Source organism: Scyliorhinus torazame, chromosome 8 (assembly GCF_047496885.1).
Source record: "Scyliorhinus torazame isolate Kashiwa2021f chromosome 8, sScyTor2.1, whole genome shotgun sequence".
In the NCBI taxonomy this organism is placed as follows: domain Eukaryota; kingdom Metazoa; phylum Chordata; class Chondrichthyes; order Carcharhiniformes; family Scyliorhinidae; genus Scyliorhinus; species Scyliorhinus torazame.
The window spans coordinates 70,114,601-70,141,146 of NC_092714.1; the positions used below are offsets into that span (position 1 = coordinate 70,114,601).

At 46.8% G+C, this 26,546-nt stretch overlaps 1 protein-coding gene across 1 annotated transcript in view; it reads right to left on the bottom strand.

Annotated features, from left to right (window-relative positions):
* Positions 1 to 6,989, bottom strand: part of mab21l3 (mab-21-like 3) — an 88,195-nt gene extending 81,206 nt beyond the window's left edge. Inside the window, exons 1-2 of the mRNA XM_072513791.1 lie at positions 6,837 to 6,989; positions 6,088 to 6,202 (exon numbers count right to left, since the gene is read on the bottom strand). Coding sequence (XP_072369892.1) covers positions 6,088 to 6,135 — 48 coding nt within the window. The 5' untranslated portion in view covers positions 6,136 to 6,202; positions 6,837 to 6,989. The remainder of the gene's footprint in view (positions 1 to 6,087; positions 6,203 to 6,836) is intronic.
* Between the last annotated feature and the right edge of the window lie 19,557 nt (positions 6,990 to 26,546).

A 26,546-nucleotide genomic window follows, 5' to 3' on the forward strand; every position in this document is an offset into this window, starting at 1 on the left:
TTCATAGAATTTACAGTGCAGAAGGAGGCCATTCGGCCCATCGAGTCTGCACCAGCTCTTGGAAAGAGCACCCTACCCAAGGTCCACACCTCCACCCTTTCCCCATAACCCAGCAACCCCACCCAACACTAAGGGCAATTTTGGACACGGAGGACAATTTATCATGGCCGATCCACCTAACCTGCACATCTTTGGACTGTGGGAGGAAACCGGAGCACCCGGAGAAAACCCACGCACACACGGGGAGGATGTGCAGACTCCGCACAGACAGTGACCCAAGCCGGAATCGAACCTGGGACCCTGGCGCTGTGAAACAATTGTGCTATCCACAATGCTACCGTGCTGCCCCTTATGTTGTGGGGGTGAAACCCACAGTCACGAGGAGAATGTGCAAACTTTACACGGACAGTGACCCAGGGCCGGGATCGACCCCGGGACCTCGGTGCCATGAGGCAACAATGCTAACCACTGCGCTGTGCCGCCCACAGAAATAGGAGATATATTTGTGGGAAGCAGCCGAATATTGTTTTTTGCTTTAACAGAAAAGCAGAGAATGGTTTCAATCCATCGACCACTGTGTTCTGGGCCCAGCACTCTTCCGCTGCACCACTCTGTCCCCTACCCACAAGCCCCCTACACACAAACATTCTCAAATTAAATATCGCCTTTAATAGGTCAGATGCATATTTAAACTTGTGCTCTGCCCTAAGCAGGGGCTGTTTAGCACAGGGCTAAATCGCTGGCTTTTAAAGCAGACCAAGGCAGGCCAGCAGCACGGTTCAATTCCCGTAACCACCTCCCCGAACAGGCGTCGGAATGTGGCGACTAGGGGCTTTTCACAGTAACTTCATTGAAGCCTACTTGTGACAATAAGCGATTTTCATTTCATTTCATTAGGTTTAATCTCCAACCTCACCTCAACAGTGTACAATTCTCCATGCTCTAAATTACTATCCGGGTCGTATCTTTGAACTAACTGTGGGCAATCTTTGAGCTCCATACCACAATCAGAGAGGGAAACAAAAATCAAAGCGTTCCCCCATCCAGTGTACTCCTGACAGTCTTCCTCCTTTTTGGCAGTGGAACAACAGCGAAAGCAAAAAATTAGAAGAAAATAATTCTTGGAAGGGCTGACATTTCCAGCTAAGATGTATATAAGAAAACTCCCTCATTTTTTGATGTGGAAGGATGCAAAGCGATAAACACAACAGCTTTCAATTCAAGTGATGACTTGCAAAATGTGCTGGTACTACGTTCAAAATCAGAGCTAAACTAACATTTTCACGGTTCTACATGCTTCTACCAGCTTTATTGCAATAAACTGGTTAATGCAGCCTAGCAGGACAGCCTGTTGTCCCAGGACATGTTTAACTAGGTAACATTTATACTATTAATAAGTTACCATTGCCAGTTCAATTTAACAGTTTAATACGGTCCTTAAGCAGGTTGCTGTGCTAAATAGGGCACACAGGGCTAAATCGCTGGCTTTTAAAGCAGACCAAGGCAGGCCAGCAGCACGGTTCAATTCCCGTACCAGTCTCTCCGAACAGGTGCTGGAATGTGGCGACTAGGGGCTTTTCACAGTAACTTCATTGAAGCCTACTTGTGACAATCAGTGATTTTCATTTCATTTTAAAGGCCCAGAGTCAAAGTCAGTTTGTTTACATGTTAACACTGAACTAGGCATTGGCAACCTAATCAGTGACAAATCGGCAGCAAATTCCACAATATAAACCTTTTCATTGTTTCCTTATAAAGCTAACTTCATGAATATATACGTTCCATTTTGAGAGTACTCTTCACATGCAGGAATGGACTAAAGGATGCCAAACAAAGGGGAAATAATAAATGGCAGGAGGGGCATGGAACCAAAGTCACAGCAGACCAGAAGGGTTTAGAAAGCAGGGAGAGAAATGGCAAGGTGGGGGACACTGAACTGTACTGACTGAGTTAGCAGCCAGCAATGGTGGAGCAGCCAGCAATGGTGGAGCAGAGGACTAAAACCATCTGGTGTTAAGTGGTGTTTGTGGGGATGCAGGATAGGTGTAATGAATGCAAGAAATTGGGATATAGTTTGTATTTTCAATCAGTTGCTGGAATGTTTTAAAATGCCTAATTTCAGAAATATATATCTGTTGCAGTAATATTATTAAATAATCAAGATTAAGGCTTCCAGACACTGTGGCTGCAGAAGGTGAAATTAAGATGCTGTAAAAGTGAGATCGTCATTCATTCCAGCCATGCATATTGTTTACCCTATATTTGTTTAGAGAGAGAAGGTTCCCTGGGGTTTAGATAATTGAGGGGTTGTGGTTAGCCTTGGTAAGATGGTCATAACCCAGTTAGTTGGATAGAGATGTAATTCATGGGAGAGCCAGGTCTGTAGCAGGCGGTTTAGTTTGGGTTTTACTGGGAGCTTTGAGCTAAACAGCAGCTTTTGCAAAAAGGCTGTCAGGTTAAGCAGCAGTCTGACACAATGATCTGCAGGCTATTTCATGACAGGATCTCTCTCTCTCCCTTCAAGCATTATTTCAAAGAAATCTTTATTCAAGTGTACAGAAAGTATCTCGGTTTGCTAACTGTATTTACAAATGGTCTTTGACCGTGATGAGTTCCACTTGTCTGGAGATGGAGAAGGTACCAGTTAGAAGTTAAAGTGTTTCCCTTTATTGTTAATAATAGTTTTAACTGCTAATTGTAAGCTATTTTCTGTGATGTTACTGTGGTTTAATGCTGTGTTAATAATAGTTTGTTTTAATATAGCACATCCCTATTTGTCTGGGGAATCATTCCTGGAGTGATGTATCCTTGCCTCATAATAATCTTTATTAGTGTCACAAGTTGTCTGACATTAACACTGCAATGAAGTTACTGTGAGAATCCCCTAGTCGCCACATTCCGGCACCTGTTCAGGTACACCGAAGGAAAATTCAGAATGTCTAATTCATCTAACAAGCACATCTTTCAGGAGTTGTGGGAGGAATCTGGAGCGCCCGGAGGAAACCCACCCTGACACAGTTAACATAGAGGAGAGTTCACTAAAGTAAGCTACAGCGAGGGATTTGACACCTGGAGCATTTGGAATTGCTGGGGACGGAACAACAGAAGTGTGCAGGATGTAGCTTGGATAACATCACCTGCAATAATATATCATATAAACTGAAGTTTATGTCCACAGTAGGACAGCTGGCTCGAGGAACATTACAGATATTAGAAATAACAGAAAATTCCGGATAAACTCAGCAGGTCTGGCAACTTCTGTGACCTTCTGAGACCGGTCGAGTTTACCCAGCACTCCCTGTTTTTATTTCAGATTTGCAACATCTGCAGCATTTTGCTTTTACTACAGAAATTGGACAATGTGAAGATTCAATGATTTAATCAACATTAAGCCAAAAGCGGTCAACTCATCCAACTCTTTTAAACCTGGCAGATGGCTGGAAACAAGGGGTAGAATGTCTATGCGGTCTAGGCAATACCTTAGCAAATTGTCAGCCTGATTTTCACTCTATTAATCCACTGGATTACTGAAGACAAAAATCTACCTCATTTTTGGGTATTCGAATGTTTAATTTTGTTTCTTATTTGCAATCATCCAATATTGAGAAAGCTCCAAGTCGTAAAGCTATTGAACTGGGATGGCATCAAATAATGAGATAACAATGGGATTAGCAGCTATTTTAGATTAAGTGAACTTTAGCAGAGTTCCCATTTAACAAGACATGTGATCTTATTGATGTTCAATTATCAATGTGCAAAAATGATAAAAACTTTTTCTCTGATCATTCTTTGCAGCCTCCACTCCCTGTCCTGTGCACATAGTTTCCCCATTCTTTTCTCCATTGCAATTCCTTAACCAATTAGCACCCATTTCTCCTGTAGTACAAAGTGCTGTGATCATTTGAAATTACATTCTTGAGCTTGTCGGGTGCAAGATGAAAAGCTTCAGCAACATCTCTCTTTTTAAGCCATATTCAAGCTCTGGACTAGCAAGAAATGGTATAAATCAGTAATGCACACAATATCAGTCTTGACTAATATTTGAACCTCGGTCCCTGACACAGTGTGCTGTGTGTTATTCCAAGGCCTGTCTTTACATGGAGCGTTTCCACATCAATGGCACAGCTAACTCGGTAAAATGATCCAAGGTATTTCATAAAAGGTGAAAAAAGTTTAAGAGTTAAATGAGGAAACTTTGAAAGTGGATGACAGGGATCAAGCTGGCAAGATATAGGAAGCAAGCTCCAGAGGGTGGAGCCAAGGCAGCTGACACTTGCTACTGAGAATGTGTATGGGATTGCAATATTATTAAGGATTAATGTGGAGGACAAGTCAAAAAGCTAAAAAGGCCATTTATTTTTTTTGTTTTCAAGATTATTAAACGAGAGAAAACATGGCAGAATATTACACGTGCATTCTTTTTCTTCTTCAACAAATGTTCCCCCTTCTATTTTTGAAGACATTGAGGTACTCAGTTCCAAGGGGTCTAGTCACCTATTGGCACCTCACCTAAATGAGGATGTTCTTCACACATACGAGTGTAAGCAATCAGACTTCAGACATTGCTCATCAGTGGCTATCTTCCTGTGACTTCAAGTTTGAACTCGTCCAATCAGGTTTTCACTCCTGTCGCAGTACTGAACTGACCCTAATCAAAGTCACAAATTTCACCCTTTTGTGACCACGATGCACTAACCCTCCTCATCTTCATTGACCGGTCTGCAATCACTGATTCAGTCAGCACACCATACATCTGCTCCAGCTGCGTGGAAAAGCTGTCTCCTTTTCCAATTACAAATGGCCAACCAGTCCATACTGGTGTTCTACCTCACTGCAAAGAGATTTGACGTTTTCCTTCAACACTCAGTATTGGATGGAGCCAAAACTTGTATCCACTTGTGGTGAACCACTGTAATAGGAGATGTAAGGTAGGACCTGCATTACAGGTTCGCAGGGAGCTCCTGCCGGCTGGCTCCACCCATGGAGAACTGTATAAATATGCATGACCCCCAGTGCCCTGCCACTTCGCCAGCTGCAGCAGGAGGCCACGCATCTGACTGTAATAAAGCCACAGTTGTACCCAACTTTAGTCTTTGTGCAATTGATCGTGCATCATCACTAAACATGAAGATCAAAACCATCAAATTTGTTCCCTGCCACAAACTCCAGTCCCTAGCTACTCATTCCATTCCTCTCCGTTGCCATTAACTAATCTTACTGTTTGCAACCTCAGCATCCTAGATAACCCTACACGAAGATGCTGAGCCGACATCCTCTGCATCAAGATGAGCACCTCCTACCAGAATATCAATAAAACTCTCGTCTGGGTTGTTAGCTTCAGAATGGGTGCTCGTGGTCAGCACCCCATCTTCTACCCCACATGCACGTGACGATCATAAACTCTGTCGCCCAGGTTCTAATGTTCTCCAAATCACCCGAGCGGTCTGACCTACATTGGCTACCAGTCCACCAGATCTTTAATCATCAGACCCCTGTTCAAATCACATGACATCACCCCTCCTGTTCTCTTCTAGCCCTGCAACACTCCACAAACATTGCATTCCTCCAACTGTGGCCACTTGTGCAATCGCCATTTCCTTCACCTCACTGTTGTGGTCAGCCTGTCTGCTCTGAAATTCCCTTCCTAAACCCCTCGGCCTGTCTCTCCAACTTTAAGATGCTGCTTAAAACTCTCTCTTTGGCCAAGTTTTTGATGACCTTATTTTAAAAGCTTGGCATCGGTTATGGTCTGATTACACGTGTGAAGTTTCATGGGGCCTTTTACACAATTTAAGGCACTCCATAACTGCAAATCACAGCAGTAGAAGATAAATCCCACAAGGCTTTAAATTTACAGTGGAAAATGAAGAAAAACAAGTAAAGGAAGGAAAAGAGTTGAAGGAAACACTGCCAAAGATGCAGTCAAAACCAAGTATGAGGATGAAAAGGCGATAGTCATAAATCCATCATTAACAATAAAAACTCCAAAACTAATTTAGCCATTCTGATTAACAAATGTTCCTCTTTAACATGACCAATTATCACCCTCCCTTACATTGACTTCACTGCATTCCAACTCACACCAACCTGATTCAGAAGGTAAAAGTCCAGATCCTCTTCAGTAAACTCAACCATTTCTGTCAAGAGTTCTTCACTTCTCCTGCTATTTAATATATTCCACTATTATTCTTCTGGTTAAATTCTGTTCATTTGAAAAAGAAAAATGCAAGCCATTATATAACTTCCTAGGTCTATATTATTGCAATCTCCAATTCCTACATAATTATAATTTTCCCTATTAACATTGCAGTGTTTCTATGAAATTATTCCCGTGTTTATACAATTATTGTCTCCTCTCTTTTAGTATTTTCCTACATACTCTCCATCCAGAAAAATGCTCCCAAATTCTTTCTAGTTTTGACCCTTTTTCTTCTCTTTCTCTCGGTGCTCTCCGATTCGGGTCCCTTACTCTTCTCTTCGCCGGCTCGACTTTAGCTTTGTGATGTTCTCACTGTTCCCCTGCCTCCACCCCGCCCTAGCCCCCTCCCTAGCCCCCTCCCCTCTCTCGGTTTCTACATTTTAGGCTCCCTCTAGTTAATTGCTATTTCCTACCAGTTTATTGTTTCCCCTCCCCCCCTTCTCCTTTAATTTCTAAAGTTAGCGTTCTCCATTTCTCGTCTTTAATTATTACTAGATCTCTCTTTTCGCTTTCGACGTTGTAATACTCTCTGATCATCTGCCCTTCTTTCTGGTTCACCATCAGGACTTCTCTGATCCAGCCCTTTCCTGCTGAATTGTCCCAGATAGCTGTACACATCGGTCAAATGTAGATTTACCGTAAACCGTGCAGTTGGAAACGAATTCCCTGCCACTACTTGGACATCCACAAATAGCCAACACTCCAGCCTATCGAACAGGAATCGCTTCTGACTTTCACTTTTTTTTGTCCATCAGGTTCCGCGAGGTCCTAGCGCCGGAGACTCACATTCGAAAGAGTCGTCAAGCTGGAGGGCAGTCAATAGAAACTGCGTGAGGATTTAGAAATTAACGAATTAACCAGATTAGCCATTAGCCGTTCTGAGAATGTCCTTTAATTATTCAAAATACCAATTAGGTTTGCGCCCGAAGCCTGCAGTTGAATTTAAGATAAACAGCCAATAAATATGGGGATTAGCACTGAAAGGATCTACACTTTGTGTTGCAGGCCCTTCTGTTAACTATTAGTACTGTAGGTAATAATGTTGCATCCAAATATATACCAGTGTACTGTTATCTATACTTGTTATTTATAGTTTAATCTACAATTTCAATTGGGAGGGGATGAAGTGGAATGACCACCACATTAAATGATAAAAATGTGTTCATATATATATTACTCTTTGAACCAGTCGAGTTGATGAAATAAACAATAGTCTTCTTTTAAAAATGAACTAATTTAATGAGTAATATAAATAATATTTATGAATCTTTTGTACTTAATACTCAACTAGTAAAAGAAATAAAATACAGTAAAGATAACCAACTAACTATACAATGTAATAATGAAATAATTTATAACTTCTCTCTCTCTAGCTAATCTAGGTCTTGTCTGTCCACTCTCCTGAAGCATACTCTCTCAGAAAGAGCGGAAAAGTCGTTCTTATACCATCTGATAATGAGGCATCTAGGCCGGGATTCTCCCCTACCCGGCAGGGTGGGGGGTCCCGGCGGGATGGAGTAGCGTTAACCACTCCGGTGTCGGGCCGCCCCAAAGGTGCGGATCCGCACCTTTAGGGGCCAAACCCTCACCGTGAGGGGCTAGGCCCGTGCCGGAGTGGTTGGCGCGCGCCAACCGATGGGAAAGGCCTTTGGCGCCACGCCAGCCAGGGCAGAAAGGACTCCGCCTGTCGGCGGATGTCTGCGCATGCGCGGGAGCGTCAGCGGCTGCTGACATCATCCCCGCGCATGCGCAGGGGGGGGGGTATCTCTCCTGCATCGGCCATGGTGAAGACTGTGGCCGAGGCGGAGGGAAAAGAGTGCCCCCACGGCACAGGCCCGCCCGTGGATCGGTGGGCCCCAATCGCGGGCCGCGCCACCATGGGGGCACCCCAGGACCCCGGAGCCTGCCCGCGCCGCCTAGTCCCGCCAGGAAGAGAGGTGGTTTGATTCTCGCCGGCGGGACAGGCATTCCAGCAGTGGAACTTCGGCCCATTGCGGGCCGGAGAATCGCCGGGGGTCCTGCCGACCGGCGCGGCGCAATTCCCGCCCCCGCCAAATATCCGGTGCCGGAGAATTCGGCAACCGGCGGGGGCGGGTTTCACGCCAGCTCCCAGCGATTCTCCAACCCGGCGGGGGTCAGAGAATCCCACCCCTAGTGTTGAATTGACTGTACTACATTTACATACATTGATCATGTATATTCATATACAGAGATCACTGCAGATTCCATTCTCAATTTCACAATTCATCAACTCTCATTTGAGTAACTCTTGCGGTGCCTAGTTTAACGTGTAACAGCAATCCTGCTGGCCTTCTGCAAGGAACATAACATTTTGTTTAGTATCCCCCCCCACAACCCCCGCTTCCCAGATTCCCAGTGTTAGGAAACTTCTTCCCTCCTCGCAATTAAACACCAGCAAAACAACCCATCAGACTTGTTTCCTTCAAATTCAGCATTCCAGCTTTCATATACCTAGAAGATATCTGTAAAATTTGTCTTTGTTTGCAACTTCCCATCTATCTGAACTGTGATATACAAAAATGGTGCACATATTATTTGAAGTATGTGTATTTTGTGAATGTACACCGTTGCAAAGAAGAGTATTTCTTCCCTAGGATTTTCTTTTAAATGCTGATCTACGCATTATTTAGTACAATATAAACCACCAGGAAAATAAAACTAACATTTGCAAGATTTAGCTCTTAGAAATCAGTTCATGGAATAGAAGATGTCTAAACAACATCCTACAGCTTATCATCAAATAGATTTCAAGAAAAAGTACAGCACACCCAGTCATAAGGGAGGAATTTAATCAATTCATCTTGATTGCCGAGGCACTAACCCATGGTCATGGTGGGGCAGCATGGTAGCACAGTGGTTAGCACAGTTGCTTCACAGCTCCAAGGTCCCAGATTCGATTCTCGGCTTGGGTCACTGTCTGTGCGAAGTCTGTACGTTCTCTCTGTCTGCGTGGATTTCCTCCGGGTGCTCCGGTTTCTTCTCACAGTCCAAAGATGTGCGGGTTAGGTGGATTAGCCATGCTAAATTGCCCTTAGTTCCAAAAGGTTAAGTTGGGTTACGGGGATAGGGTGGAAGTGTGGGCTTGAGTAGGTGCCCCTTCCATGGGCCGGTGCTGACTCGATGGACCGAATGGCCTCCTTCTGCAATTTCTATGATTCTATGATTCTCTGACTGACAGAAACCATTTTCTTCACCTCAACATTAGCTTCACAATCCCCTGCTGGATATCTGTTCAGGTATTTATTTCTTGAACACTTCTTTCAAGTCTTTATTCTATAAAAATAATCTTTATTGTCACAAGTCGGCTTACATTAACAATGCAATGAAGTTACTGTGAAAAGCCCCAAGGCTTCACATTCTGGCGCCTGTTCGGGTACACGGGGAGAATTCAGAATGTCCAAATTACCTAACAGCACGTCTTTCGGGACTTGTGGGGGGAAACCGGAGCACCCGGAGGAAACCCAGGCAGACATGGGGAGAACGTGCAGACTCCCCACAGACAGTAACCCAAGCCGGGAATCGAACCTGGGACTTTGGCGCTGTGAAGCCATAGTTCTACCCACTCTGCAACCGTGCTGCCCACCATTTCGCGAAGTGGCAATTGATTATTTAAGTGAACATCTTTTTGGTACTAAATGCTGGGCCGGGCGATTTCCCACTTTGTTCCAGCTGGGTGAGGAGGAGTGAGCTGGTTCCCTCTTCATCCAGTCCCCTCGGATGATTGCAACAAAGATTTTAGAAATAATTTTCCCCATACATATTTTTTCCTTTCCAAATATATTTACTTTATTGTTACCAAGGAGCCAATCAAATCAGGTTTTCTTGAGCCAAAGAAAGAATAAGTTTATCAGTTACTGAAGCCCAAGAAAATAATAAAAAACACGACAACACACAAAGATCAGGGGCGTCATTCTCCGCCGGCGGGAGTCTCCGTTCTGCCGGCGCCCGGGGGTTTCCCGACGGCGTGGGGGTGCCCCACAATGGGAAACCCCATTGACCGGCCGGTGTTACGGAGACTCCCGCCGGCGGGTCGGGGCAGAAATGTGGCGGGACGGGTAGGAGAATTTCGCCCCAGAAGTCTAAAAGTTAAGAGTCCAAATAAATGTTAGAAGAATGTACAAGTAAGTCCCTTGTTTGTTCGTGAGGCATAGATTGTGAAATGTTGCGAATGTTGAAGTGAGGTGGTTTTCAGTAGTATTCTGGAGTTGGCTTTGTTCCCACCTGCACTTTGTTGAAGATACATTTTTTGCTTCCAGAGAGAGAGAGAGACCTCACCGCTCTTTATTCTCCAATAAACTAAGGAAAGGCTTTCTCTCTTGAAGGCTCGTTCATTTAAACTTTGGTTTTATCTTTCTTTGTTTTTTTTTGCTGCTGGTCTTGATATTTCAAAAATACAGCGACAAAATGTGAATACTGTACTCTTTATAGACTGTCAGTATGATTTCCTTGGTCTTAGATGATTTACACATTATGATGTTCTATTTGCCTTGCAAAATGCCATCTTATCATGAAATATTTTCTGTTTTTAGTCAACTTGCGCATATTTGTTTTGCAGTGATCTGTTGAAAGATACAATTGGTTATTTTAAATGCATTCAAATTCTCCAGTCACTTGTTTTAAATTATGTGGAGAGGCCAGAAAAGTTGGCATTGTTCTTCTTTGAGCTAAGAAAGTTAAAAGGAAGTTTCACAGAAATTTTCAAGATCATGAAGAATTGTGATAAGTTTAAGAGCCGTGGGGTTATGCTGCAACTGTACAGGGCCCTGGTGAGACCACATTTGGAGTATTGTGTGCAGTTCTGGTCACCTCACTGTAGGAGGATGTGGAAGCATTGGAAAGGGTGCAAAGGAGATTTACCAAGATGCTGCCTGGTTTGGAGGGTAGATCTTATGAGGAAAGGTTGAGGGAGCTAGGGCTTTTCTCTTTGGAGCGGAGGAGGATGAGAGGCGACTTAATAGAGGTTTATAAGATGATGAGAGGGATAGATAGAGTGGACGTTCAGAGACTATTTCCTCGGGTGGATGTCGCTGTTACAAGGGGGCATAACTATAAGGTTCGGGGTGGGAGATATAGGAGGGATGTCCGAGGTAGGTTCTTTACTCAGAGAGTTGTTAGGGTGTGGAATGGACTGCCTGCTTTGATAGTGGAGTCAGACACTTTAGGAACTTTCAAGCGGTTATTGGATAGGCACATGGAGCACACCAGAATGACAGGGAGTGGGATAGCTTGACCTTGGTTTCGGACAAAGGTCGGCACAACATTGAGGGCTGAAGGGCCTGTTCTGTGCTGTACTGTTCTATGTTCTATGTGATAGCATAGAAAGGGAGAAACTCTCCCCTTACAGGTAGGTCAATAGCCAGAGGTCTCCAATTTAAGATCATTTGCATAAGATTTATGGGGTAGAAAACTTTACACTACACGTTGCACGAAGAGGTGGTTGAAGCAGATTCAATAGTAACTTTCAAAAAGTATGTGCATATATACATCATAGAATTCCTATAGTGTTGAAGGTGGTCATTTGGCCCAATGAATCTGCACTGGCCCTCCAAAAGAGCACCCAACCAAGCCCATGCCCCCACCCTTCCCTGTAAACCACCTAACAAGGAACAATACAGCACAGGAACAGGCCTTTATGCCCTCCAAGCCTGTACCGGTCATGATACCTGCCTTCGCATAAATGCTCAGCATTTCTTAGTGCCATACCTGTACTCGTCCTATTCATCTATTTGTCGAGATGCCTTTTGAACGCCGTTAATGTATCTGCTTCCACAACCTCCCCTGGCAATGCGTGCCAGGCACTCACCACCCTCTGTGTAAAAAACCTGCCTCAAACATCTCCTCCAAACGTTGCCCCACAGACCTTAAACCTAAGCCCTCTAGTGACTGACCCCTCTGATGTGTTGGGTGCTCTGGATCTGTGGAACACATACAGGCCACCAACACTTAAAATAGTACAACACTATTTTATTAAGTTAGAAACTGTTGAACATACTTTCAATGTGGGTTCACACGATGTTAGATTAAACTAAAGACCTATGCCTGTCCTAACCAGTCTATGAACTCAGCACATGGTGAAGATCTGTGCTGTAAGCTGTAAGCTCTGTCCTTCTGAGAAGCTGCATCCCGAATGAGCGGGAACTCTGATGCCCCCTGTCTATATAGTGAGTGTGCTCTAACTGGTGATTGGCTGCGGTGTTGTGTGTGTTGATTGGTCTTGCTGTGTGTCCATCAGTGTGTGTGTCTGCACCATCATATACTGGTGTATATTATGACATCCCCCCTTTTATAAAAGAATGTATGTGCGTGGCAATAAATAATGTATGGTGAGAATGTTCCTAACTACGTGTGCGGTGCGAAGACATATTTACAGGACTACGTACATGAGAATTAAGCTATTTACATGGGAAGGTGCCTGGTGCAGAGAAGCAGTATGCAACAAGAATAACGAGATCAACACTATATACAAACCAGGGAAACGATCAAACAAAGCAACGAAACAATTCAGAGAGTCCATACATTCGAATAGTTCATAAATTTAGTCTCTGAGGTGGGCGACAAATTCTGGTTGATCGCTCAAGGGTGGGTCGAGAGCCGTCGGTTCAGGAGCGGGCTGGACTGCGTCAGAGTCAGGGGGAGGCAGAGTGACAGGGAGCTTTGCATAGTCCGTGGCAGAGTCAGCAGGAGGGCGAGACGACACTGGAGGATGACGTGGCGAGCCTGGAACGAGATGAAGGGGGCGTTAATTGCGCCGCAGAATAGAGCCATCCGGTAGACGAACCAGGAATGAGCGGGGGGCCACCTGCCGAAGGACAACAGCGGTTGCAGACGAGCCACCATCTGGAAGATGGACGTGGACGTTGTCATCTGGAGCCAGAGCAGGGAGATCAGCTGCACGGGAGTCATGAGCCGCCTTGTGCTGTGCACGAGACAGCTGCATCCGGCGAAGGACCGGAACGTGGTCGAGGCCTGGGACATGGATGGACGGCACCGTCGTCCTCAGGGTGCGACTCATGAGTAACTGGGCTGGCTACAGGCCAGTGGACAGTGGAGTGGAGCGATAGGCCAGCAAGGCAAGGTAGAAATCAGACCCAGCATCGGCAGCCTTGCATATGAGCCGTTTGACAATATGTACTCCCTTCTCTGCTTTGCCATTGGATTGGGGGTACAGGGGACTGGACGTCACATTGGCAAAATTGTACCACCTGGCAAAGCTGGACCATCCTTGGCTGGTGAAGCAGGGGCCATTGTCCGACATAACTGTGAGCAAAGGTTTCTTTACATGCACAAATGACTGCAGGTGAGGTGAGGCCGTGCAACCGTATCACCTCTGGGTAATTGGAAAAGTAGTCCACGATCAGGACATAGTCTCTACCCAGTGCGTGGAACAGGTCGATGCCCACCTTGGTCCATGGTGACGTGACCAACTCATGGGGCTGCAGGGTCTCACATGGCTGGGCCGGCCGGAAGCGCTGACAAGTGGGGCAGTTGAGCACTGTGTTGGCTATGTCCTCATTAATGCCGGGCTAGTACACTGCCTCTCGGGCCCGTCGGCGGCACTTTTCCACGCCAAGGTGGCCCTCGTGTAGTTGTTCCAGGACAAGCTGGCGCATGCTATGCGGGATGACAATGCGGTCCAGTTTTAGAAGAACCCCGTCTACTACCGCCAGATCATCTCTGACATTATAGAATTGAAGGCATTGGTCCTTGACCCACCCGTCCGTTAGGTGGCGCATGGCACGCTGTAGCAAGGGGTCAGCCGCCGTCTCGCGGCGAATTTAGACGAGACGTTCATCCGAGGCAGGTAGATTGGAGGCCGCGAATGCCACATGGGCGTCGACCTGGCAGACAAATCCCGCTGGGTCACATGGAGTGTTGACTGCCCTGGAGAGAGCGTCAGCAATGATTAGGTCCTTGCCTGGGGTGTACACCAGCTGGAAGTCGTATCGCCGGAGCTTGAGAAGAATACGCTGGAGGCGTCATGTCGTTCAAGTCTTTCTGTATTATATTGACCAGCGGGCGATGGTCGGTCTCGACAGTGAATTGAGGAAGTCCGTAGTCAAAATCGTGAAACTTAACAACACAGATCAGAAGGCCCAGGCACTCCTTTTCTATCTGCGCGTAGTGCTGTTCCGTGGGGGTCATCGCACGTGACACATATGCAACTGGGGCCCATGATGAATCCTCATCACGTTGAAGGGGCACTGCCCCAATGCCGGATTGACTGGCATTGGTCGAAATTTTTGTCTTCTTTGCTGGATCAAAGAAAGCTAAGACCGGGGCCGTGGTCAGTTTTGCCTTGAGTTCTCTCCATTCGCGCTCATGGGCAGGGAGCCATTGGAAGTCTGTCGTCTTCCTGACCAGGTTCCTGAGAGCCGTGGTATGAAAGGCGAGGTTAGGGATGAATTTCCCTAAAAAATTGACCATGCCCAGAAATCGGAGGACCGCCTTCTTGTCCTCTAGTGTTTTCATAGCTGTGATGGCAGCCACCTTGTCCGCATCCGGCGACACACCCAACTGAGAGATGTGGTCCCCGAGGAACTTAAGTTTTGTCTGACCAAAAGAGCATTTGACCCTGTTGAGGCGGAGGCCATGCTCATGAATACGTCTGAATACGCGCTGGAGGCGACTAACATGCTCCTGCGGGGTGGTGGACCAAATGATTATGTCATCGACATAGACGTGAACACCTTCAATACCTTCCATCATTTGTTCCATAATCCTGTGGAACACTTCTGATGCTGAGATGATCCCAAACGGCATCCTGTTGTAACACTATCTTCCAAAGCGGGTGTTAAATGTGCAGAGCTTCCTGCTGGATTTATCGAGGTGGATTTGCCAGAATTCTTTTGAGGCGTCGAGTTTGGTAAAGAGCTTGGCGCGAGCCATCTCACATGTGAGCTCTTCACGCTTGGGAATTGGATAGTGCTCTCTCATGATATTGCGATTTAGATCCTTGGATTCAATGCAAATTCTCAACTCGCCGGAAGGCTTTTTTACACATACCATGGAACTGACCCAGTCGGTCGGTTCCGTGACTTTGGTAATCACTCCTTGGTTCTGGAGGTCCTGCAGCTGCTGCTTGAGGCGGTCCTTAAGGGGTGCTGGGACCCTGCGAGGTGCGTGCACCACAGGCATGGCATTGGGTTTTAATAAAATCTTGTAGGTGTACGGGAGCATGCCCATGCCCTCGAAGACGTCGCGGTACTGGTTGATAATGGCATCGAGCTGCGCCCTGAAGTCGGTGTCCTGAAAGGCAGACGTGTCAGCAGGAGAGAGAGAGTGAACTCTCTGAACTAGGTTCAACAGCGTGCATGCCTGCGCGCCAAGCAGGGAGGCTTTCGAGGAGCCCACGATTTCCAAGGGAAGGATGGCTTTGCGTGACCTGTGCGTCACTTCAAGTTGACATGAGCCTCTGGCAGCAATGGCATTGCCATTATAATCTAATAGCTGGCAGGCTGATAGCAGGATGGCTGGTTTGACCTGAAGGCTTTGGAGGTCAGACCGCGCAATGAGATTGGCGGAGGCACCAGTGTCCAGGCGGAATCGTATTTGGGACCGGTTGACCGTAAGGGTGGCACACCACTCATCGTCTGGATCGATGCTGTATACCGATAGAGGCTAGCTTCTTTGCTTCGGGGACACCCTGTTTTTTGTAATGATAACGACTCGAAAAGGCGCCTTCGGGTCCTCGGTGTCAATATCGGGTAGCAGGTCCGAATCGGGCTCGGTGACCGTGGGTTGAATGGCCCGGACATTCCTGCGAGGCTGGCTGGAGCGACGAGAGTTGGCAGGCTGAGCTGATCTGCATAAAGCAGCATAGTGGCCAAGTTTGCCACATCGCAGGCATCGTCGGGATTTGGCAGGACATTGCCGCTTTAAGTGGGCGGAGCCACAGTTGCCGCACGTTGTAGCGTCAGTACGTTCGCTGTGCCACCGCGCATGCGTGGTGCGGTCGTACGTGGTGCGCGCCTGCACAGTACGTTCGTCGACATCGCCGTCCCCTCGTTTGGTGTGCACAAGCGCGGGGGTCCGCGAAAAGCGCGTGAATTGGCTGCCCTCATCCAGGCTGAGGCCCTGGAGTTGCTCAATTGCTTGGACCTGTTCTGCCTCGTGGGGACCTTGTCGCGCCGTTTCAGCCGCTTGGATGTGAGAATACCGACAAGTGGCGTGTTTGTGTAGTACGCACGTCTCGATGGCAATCTCTAGAGTGAGCTGCTTTACCTTGAGGAGCTGCTGGCGTAGGGGGTGCAACTGAACACCGAAAACTATCTGGTCGCGTATCATGGAGTCGGAGGTGGGCCCATAATTACAGGACTGTGCAAGGGTGCAGAGGTGGGTGAGAAAGTACTGGAAAGGTTCATCCTTACCCTGCAAACGCTGTTGGAATACATAGCGCTCAAAACTTTCATTCACCTCAATGTCGCAGTGACTGTCAAACTTAAGGAGGGCCGTCTTGAAGTTTGATTTATCTTCACCATCAGCAAAGGTGAGAGAATTGAAAATGTGGATCGCATGTTCCCCGGCCGTGGATAGGAAGAGAGCGATCTTCCTGGTGTCTGAGGCAGCTTCCCAGTCTGTGGTTTGAAGGTAGAGCTGGAAGCGTTGTTTGAATATCTTCCAGTTGGCCCCTGGGTTGCCGGTGATGCGGAGTGGTGGCGGGGGGCAGACGCTGTCCATTTTGCAGGATGGATGTATGCTGTGGAAGGCAGATCACTTGCAGGTATGTCTAAGAAGTTCTAACATCCCTCAACTACTGGTACCATAATGTGTTGGGTGATCTGGATCCGTGGAACACATACAGGCCACCAACACTTAAAATAGTACAACACTATTTTACTCAGTTAGAAACTGTTGAACATACTTTCACTGTGGGTTAACACGATGTTAGATTAAACTAAAGACCAAGCCTGTCCTAACCAGTCTATGCACTCAGCACATGGTGAAGATCTGTGCTGTAAGCTGTAAGCTGTAAGCTCTGTCCTTCTGAGAGGCTGCATCCCGAATCAGCGGGAAAACTGATGCCCCCTGTCTTTATAGTAAGTGTGCTTTAACTGGTGATTGGCTGCGGTGTGTGTGTTGATTGGTCTTGCTGTGTGTCCATCAGTGTGTGTGTATCTGCACCATGATATACTGGTATATATTATGACACCCTCCACCCTGGGAAAGAGTGCCAGCCCATCACTCTATCCATGCCCTTCATAATCCTGTAGATCCTAACCTTGGGACACTAAGAGGCAATTTAGCATGGCCAATCCACCTAACCTGCACATCTTTGAACTGTGAGTAGAGTTCAAACTATGTGCAAACTCCACATAGACAGTCACCCAAGGTCAGAATTGCGCCAGGGTCCCTGGCGCTGTGAGGCAACAATGCTGACCACTGTGTCCCTGAGCCCCTACTTAAAATGAAAAAAACCCTGAAACTATGGGCGGGATTCTGTGATCCTGAGGCTAAGTGTTGACGCCGTCGGAAACGCCGTCGCGTCTCTCGATGTCGTCAACACGGCCTCAGGATCAGCAATTCTTACCTACAGGGGGCCAGCACGGCACTGGAGCAGTTCATGTCGCTCCAGCTGCTGATTCCGGCGTGAACTGGGCGCCGCGGAATCCACGCATGCGCAGTGGCGCCGGCGCCAACGCCCATATGCACAGTGCCTTCCTTCAACGCACCGGCCCCGACGCAACATGGCACATGACAACAGGGGCCGGCGCGGAATAAACGAGGCCCCCAGCCAGAGATGCCGGCCCGCCGATTGGTGGGCCCCGATCGCGGGCCAGGGCACATCGGAGGCCCCCCCCCCCCCCGGGGTTGGACCGCCCTCCCCCGCACAGGCCACCCCCTGACCCTCCACGCCGAGTACCGCCGGCTGAGAGAAGGTGTGGATGGCGCCGGCGGGACTCGGCGTTTTTATGACGGTCGCTTGGCCCATCCCGGGCCAAGAATCGGTGGGCCGGCCACGTAGAGCGGCCCCCCGACCGGCGCCGCGCTAACCACGCCGGCGCCAATGGCGGCAATTCTCCGCTCTGCGGAGAATCTCATGCCGCCGTCGGGGCGGATAGTACTGTCGCTTCAGTGTGCCAGGGACCCAGGTTCGATTCCCCGCTGGTTCACCGTCTGTGTGGAGTCTGCACGTTCTCCTCGTGTGTGCGTGGGTTTCCTCCGGGTGCTCCGGTTTCCTCCCACAGTCCAAAGACGTGCAGGTTAGGTGGATTGGCCATGATAAATTGCCCTTACTGACCAAAAAGGTTAGGAGGGGTTATTGGGTTACGGGGATAAGGTGGAAGTGAGGGCTTAAGTGGGTCGGTGCAGACTCAATGGGCCGAATGACCTCCTTCTGCACTGTATGTTCTATGTTATATGAATTGTCGGGTCCGTGGCCGCGCATGCACACGGTGGCGGTCTGCAGTGGCGGCGCCGTGCAACATGGGGGCCCCCATTCACGGACCCGGCCTGCGAAATAGTGCCCGCCCTTTGGCCGGCTTGGGCACCCCAGACCACCCCCCACAGTGCGCCCAACCCTGGTAAAGTTCCCCCTGCCCGCTGATTGGTCCTCCCCCCGACTGTGGCAACACTGGACTGAGTTCGCAGCCGCCACGCCGCGTTCCCAGCGGATGAGACCATGAGAGACCCACGCAGTCGGGAATTCGGCCAGTCGGGGGTGGAGCTTTGGGGGCTGTCCTCAGGCAATGTCCCGAGGTCATCGATACGCCGCTTTGGAGGGGGCGGAGCATCGCGAAAGCGGCGCCGCTCCCGATTTGGTCGGTAACTTCGATTCTCCGGCCGATCGCCGAATGTGATTTCGGCATCGGCGACCGCAGAATCCCACCCATGGTGTTGGAGGTAATATTCTGGCATGGATAGAGGATTGGCTAACTAACAGGAAGCAGTGATTAGTGATAAGGGGGTCTCAGGTTGGATGGAAGTAATCACTGGAATGCCTCAGGGACTGCAGTTCTTCACAGTATATATTAATGATTTTGTGAAAGACACGGAGGGTGCGATTCTCCCAAAAGGGAACAGAGTTCCCTAGTGAGGGCGTTTAGCCGTGTGTTTCCTGGCACTCGCAGTGCAAGAATCTCATGGCTATTCAATGCGACGCGCGTTGCATAAGGGTAATGTGCTGCTGAGACTGCACATAGATCTATTTTGTATAGTAGGGAGCTCCGGTCGCCGGAACTCCCCATTTGTAAATGGCATCCGACCTCTGAGGACCCCAAAGCGATCCCCGAACCCTCCCTCCCCCCCCCCACCCAGCCCAACGTACTATGGGAGGGTACCCAGCCCCCCATGCACTCCTCCAATACCCATGTCGGGCATCGCATCGGGGGGTCAAGAGATCAGGACGCCATTTAAAAATGGCATCCCAATCTCTTCCTGCACTGAGGAGTTCCGGTAAGTGGAGCACCTCAGTGCAGCAAACAGGACTAAGTGCGGCCTCACTGGCTTCTTCCCCACTGAGGCCCCTGATTTACCCAATCGCACCCCTAGGATTTCTAGGGGGTGAGGCAGGATAACGGTTTGGAGGATGTTTCCACTCATGGGAGTATTTAGGGCCAGAGGGCATAGTCGCAGAGTAAGGGGTGCTGATTTAAGATGGTTTTGAGGAAGAATTTATTTTCTTAAAGACTGGTGAATCTTCAGAATTCTTTATCATTTTCAAGGCTGAGATCGGTAGGTTTTTAATCATCGGGGAATGAAGGGTTATGGAAAGAATGCAGGAAAGTGGACTTAGTGAGAGTTAGACAGCCATGATCTTATTAAGTGAAATGAAATGAAAATCGCTTATTGTCACAAGTAGGCTTCAAATGAAGTTACTGTGAAAAACCCCTACTGTGAAAAGTGGTGGATCAGGCTCGAATGCCAGAATGGCCTACTCCTGTTCCGATGCCTTATGGTCTTAGCTGAATAGCCCTTTTCAAAAGCCAGCACAGGCACAATAGGCCATATGGCTTTCTTCATACCCATGATTCTATCAGCTCATTTTCTCTTGATTCTAGCAACATCCATCTCCTTTTTGCAGTCAAAATGTAATTCTGGTTCCCTTGTTTCTGAGGTATAAAATGGGTGTTGAACCTGCCAATCTGGATGGAACATTCTGTGCTCAAAATGTGATATCCATCGTATTTGGTTAATGTGCTCCATACTGACCAGCTCAAATAATGGCCAGCTAAAATGAACACTGGGTATTTAATTATGCAATCGGCAGGGTGGCATGTGGCACAGTGGTTAGCACAGGGACTACGGCGCTGAGGACCCGGGTTCGATCCCGGTCCTGGGTCACTGTCCGTGTGGAGTTTGCATATTCTCCCCATGTCTGCGTGGGTTTCACCCCCACAACCCAAAGATGTGCAGGTTAGGAGGACTGCCCACGCTACATTGCCCCTTAATTGGAAAAAAAATTAATTGGGTACCCTAAATTAATTTTAATTTTTTTTTTTAAATTATGCAATCGGCACCCTGTATTAAAATTAGGATTCTTTCTGGAAATTACCTGGACGCATCAGATTTAATCATTCTTAAACTTACCCAATAAAACATGCCTGAAACATTCAGGAAGCAGGCTGAAGCAATGGTATTTAAAGAGATCATAACCTCTACTAAGGTAATTCTCTGGAGAGTTGTCATAAACTGGTGGGGATTTTTGGAACCATTTTTGGCCAGTTTAACAGTTTTTGATAGAGCTGACTTTGACTGCAGCTTTTCTACTACATTGACTGCGGTGGTGTTCAAATTAAAGGGGATATTGCTGTGATTGCCATTGGTGTTGTCAAACCTATGGTGCATGTTCATATGGTCATCAGGCAGTTTGGAGTGCTGAAAGTAACATTATGTAGAGTAGGAAGTTGCAGAAGAACTGATTGGGGAGGCAGAGGAAGATGATGCGGACCAAGATCCAACTGTCAGCTGTAAATCAACAAGTTATTTAAGATTTTGATAATTCTAGTAATTTTTAGGGTATGTAACATCTCTGGATTTTATTCGTTAACCATTTTTTAAATAGTTCAGTTAGAGATTTCTGCTAGTTTGAATTGTTTACAGGAAATCCATTGTTTGTAGAAACTGCATTTAATAGTTTTATGACTAAAATCCTGAGCTCTTGAGTTGGAGCAGCTTTATGCTGTCTTCATTGCCCAAAATACAATTAGATGGTTTTTTTTAAATCAGTTTGGAAAAAATGGCTAAAAGTAGCTTGAACTTCAGATGACTGTATCTTTAAACAAACAATGCATTGCTTTAATTGATCTGCATCAGAAGGAATCTTTTATTTTCTGATATTATAGTATGAAGTGTTATTGTCAAGAGGGTGGGTCTTTGAAACTGCTCTGCAACTAAAGAAAATGTATGATTTGTTTGCAATGGAATGTAAACTCTGAGGGGCCCAAGGAAGTAAGAGTAAGAGCTGTGTCCCAGTTTACAACCCATGAAGCAGGAGCTGCAGAGGTGGGGTGACACAAGATGACGTGCAGCCTGAACCAATGGAAGAGGTGAATTTGAATATTTCCAAATAAGGGAGGAGGAATAATGAAACTGAGGGATAAAAGTTGGAAAATCATAATCCTTGTTGACAGACTGTTACACTGGTGTGGTAGTATGCCCCTTTAAGGGAGTGTGGTGAACCACATATCACTACTATATATATATTTACCGTTATTCGTCCTACTGTTATCCACCACAGTATACATGTTCACTGTTGTTCTTATTCACTGTTACTTACTGTTGTTGTGTTGATGCTTTTGTTGGCTCCGCCTGTGGCTCCGCCCTTCGGGGGAGGTATATAATTGGCAGACCTGTGACCAGCTCTCAGTGCGGGAGCAGCAGCGGGCTGGCATACTTCTTAGCTTATTAAAACCACTGTTCTCTTCTACAACTCGACTCATGTGAATTGATGGTCCATCAGGGAGCGAGCGTTTGGAGGCTCAAGTGACCCAATCGGTCAATGGGGCCAGAGCATTCAAACCCTGGGAATGGAGTGCGGGTTCCCAGTTAGTTAGGAGTTTGGATCGTTGGAACATGGTAGCTTGTATCTCATTCTCGGTATATAGTTTCTTACTTTAATAAACCATCCATTTGTTAATTTACCTAGTGGTCGTTCTTCTGTTAGAATAATACACATGGCTTCTGGGAATGACTCTTCTGGACACATTTCAACATCACTTCAAAGACAGAGAAGAGAAAGACATTGCCTGTGCTGGCATCACTCACAAACCCCTAGGGTCGTGAGAGATGAGAAACCTCTATGTTGTTTTCACTGCCTCTTGTAAAGTAAATGTAAACTCTTGCCTAATAAATTCTACTTGATTCATAAGTACTGGTTATTCATACCTTGTGCTTCAGGCAGAACTGTGGAAACCCTTGAGTTAGAAATTAAGAATTTGGACCTGAGAGTTTCTAATAGAAGGGTATTATACCTCAACCCTAAGCCATGCATGTTTTAAAAAAATGTTTAGTATCCAATTCTTTTTCTTTCAATTAAGGGCAATTTAGAGTGGCCAGTCAACCTACCCTGCACATTTTTGGGTTGTGGGGATGAGACCCATGCAGACACGGGGAGAATGTGCAAATTCCACATGGACAATGACCAGGGACCAGGATCGAACCCGGATTCTTGGCACCATGAGGCAGCAGTGCTAACCATGCCGCCCCTAAGCCATGCATCACCATGCCGCCCCTAAGCCATGCATCACCATGCCGCCCCTAAGCCATGCATATTGATCACTCCATACCCTCTGAGTACCAAAAGAACCACCTGACATCTGATCCATTCCTTGTACCATTATGCCCTCAAATAATAATAATAATATTATCACAAGTAGGCTTACATTAACACTGCAATGAAGTTACTGTGAAAAATACTACTACACCACAGGTGTTTGTCTTACATAATTAATGTGATGACATTTTACCCAGAGGCAGTACCAAAAGGAAAATTTGTAATTTAGCATTATGAAGGAGGTTAACATACTGATACCATGAGGTGGCACGGTGGCATAATGGTTAGCACTGCAGCCTACAGTGCTGAGAACCCTGGTTCGATCCCGACCCCGGGTTACTGTCTCTATGGAGTGTGTACATTCTCCCCGTGTCTGCGTGGGTTTCACCCCCACAACCTAAAGATGTGCAGATTAGGTGGATTGGCCATGCTAAACTGCCCCTTAATTGGAAAAAAATTATTGGGTACTCTAAATTTATTAAAAAACATACTGATGCCATGTGACCAGACACTGAGGAAGGCTGCAGATACAAAGCAGAGCTACAAGCGGAGGAGCTTGAGGCTGAAGGCACAACTGGAGACTTGAAGAGACAGTAGATAGACAGAAAGAGCAACATAGAGCATTCTTGTGAGGCGAATAAGCAAGTCACTCTCAGGAAGAGGTCAAGTTTTTTTGTTTGTCAGAAAAGGAGATAGGAGCTCTTGGAGGAACTGTTGGTTCAAAAAGCCAAAAACCTGGAAATCAGTCTGAATATCTCGGAGGTACGAAAAGACTGGGTGTTAACACAAAAGTAGCCAGACTGTGAACCAAGTGGTATTGGTTTGTTGGCTGTAAAGGAACGCTGGAAAATTACATTTTCAGGACGATTGTGACCCGAGAGGGAGAGATATGCCTCGTTGATCATAATACTACCTGGAAACTCGAAGGTGAAAATTGTTGTTGTATAAGACTCCTGACCTACCCCACATGAATAAATAACAGCATATTATGAACTATGTAGCTCTGTACTGTCACTTTTGTGTGTGGAGTGATGAATATTCTTGTGAAAGGTGCACCTTTGTTGTGTCAACCATTTAAAGTGAAATTTATCTTTGTGTTTGAAATATCACAATATGGATATGGTAAAGTATGGGGGCAGGAAGCTATAATAGTATAATGTAGAGAAATGCAAGTTTCTTCACTCACCTAGAATAATAAAAATGGTTGAAAACTATTAAATGTTGGTGTTTAGAGGGATTTTGGTGCCTTTGTACAGAAAACATAATGGGCGGGAGAATCGCCGTGGGTCGGCGTGAATCCTGCCCTCCCCCCCGGCCTCCAAATTCTCCCACCCCCCAAAAACCGGCATGGCGTGAGTTGCGCCGCCCACCTCGGAGAATGGCGGGGTCCGCTCAATGGGCCCCGGGGCCGCCTGAATTCTCGGGCCCGCGATGGGCTGAAGTTCCGCCCGCCTGTAGCCGGACCCGCCGGTGTAAATTGGAGTTGGTCCCTTTCCGGCAGGAGCTGGCGGCGCGGGCGGCCTCCGGGGTTATTGGGGGGTTGCGGGGAAATCTGGCCCCGGGATGTGCCCCCACGGTGGCCTGGCCCGTGGTCGGGGCCCACTGATCCGCGGGCGGGCCTGTGCCGTGGGGGCACTCTATTCCTTCCGCACCGGAGGCCGTGGTCATCCGTCATTCCCGGTGTGGAAGTGACTCCATGTGCGCATGCGCGGGGATGACGTCAGCTGATGCTCCCGCTCATGCGCGGACCCGCGCCAGCCGGCAGAGTCCCTTCGGCCCTGGCTGGTGTGGCGCCAAAGGCCTTCCATGCCGGCCGGTGGGCACAAACTGCTCCGGCGCTGGCCTAGCCCCTGAAGGTGTGGAAGATTCCACATGGGGCGGCCCGATGCCGGAGTGGTTCCAGCCACTCCACTGTGCCATTTCTGCCCGCCCCGCCGATTCCCAGAGAATCCCGCCCATTACATACAGGTACTGCAAACCAGAGACAAATATGCTGGTCTTTATCGCAGGAAATGTGAGTACAGAGTAAGAAGGAATTTCTGCATTTTGTGTGACCATGCCTAGAGTGCTGTGTTCAGTTCTCGTCTCTGAACGATTTAAACCAATGCATTCACTATTGTTGCTGTCAGCTCTTTGAGAAACATAGGATGTAGATCATTAAATTGAGGGAATTTGCCAGCTTTTAGTCTCATTACCTTCTCCGTACTTTTTCTTTAGCAACATTAATTACCTGAAGTTCTTCACTCTTATTAGATCTCTGGTTCCCCATTTTCTCTGGTATGTTTTGTTTCTTTACAAAGACAGACACACAAATTTGTTCAGCGTCTCTTCCAATTCCTTATTCCCCCAGTACAATTTCTCCTGTCTCCTCCTCTAAAACCTACATCTACAATGAGGCAGGGTTAATTAATAATGGGTGGGATTATCTGCAGCCTTGGTGGTGTACTTCACGGAGGCAGAGGTGGCTGCCATTTGTTGGTGGCAGGATTTTCTGATCCTGCCACTGTTAATGGGGTTCCCTGTTGTGTTCACACATCAGTAGGAGAAGATTCCACTGCGGGAATGGCCAGAAAATTCTGGCTAATGTCATAGTAAAATATTCATTGGGAAATAGTGATCATAATACAATTGAATTCCACATCCAAGTTTGAAAACAACATACTCAAATCACAAACAAAGATCTTAATGTTAAACAAAGCCCATTACATAGGAATGAGGGGTCAGCTGCTATGGTTGATTTGAGGAAAATAGACTAAAATTATGGTGGGAACGAAACAGTGGGAAACATTTAGAGAAAAAACACAAATTTTCAACTAAAATATATTCCGTTGCAAAACAAAAACCCAACAATAAAGATCCATCCATGGTTTACTCAGGAAGCTAAGGATGATATTAGATTAAAAGAAAAGGCTTAAAATGTTGCAAAGAATAGTGGTATGCCTGAAGATTGGGAGTGTTTATTAAAAAAAAACAAAGAACCATCAAGAAGTTATTAAAAAGGGAAAACTAGAATATTAGAGTAAACTAGCCAGGAAGAAAAAAAAATGGTTGATTGTGAGAGTCTTCACAAGTATACAAAAAGGAAGAGAGTAGCTAAATTGAATGTTGGTCCCTTAGAAGTAGAGGTAGGACAAATTGTCATGGAGAATGAGGAAACGGCTGGAATATTGAACAAATAACTTGTGCTGACTTGAAAGTAGAGGACACAAGTTACATACCAGAAATAGAAGGTAACTTAGATGTTAATAAGAGGGAGAAAATTAGGATAATTAATATCAGTAGAGAAAAGGTTCAAGAGTTGGGGTGATGTATTAGCATATATTGATGGTCAGTTAATAGACAAGAAGCAGAGGGGTAAATGCAGCACTTTCATATTGGCAGGTTGTGATTAATGGAATATACAAGGGCCCTCCTGTTTGTTCCTGTCTATTCCCTTATTTTTCATTTTTGCTATTGAGCCATTTTGATCCATGGAAGATTAATGAACCTGTGCCTGTAATTTGAGCAGAGGTCTGGGCTGGAGATTGACCTGTGACTTTAAGGTGAAGCAGCCTTTAATTCAAGCAAGCACATTTCAGAAGATTGTGCTGTTTGTGGCAAGTGATGGCAGATTGG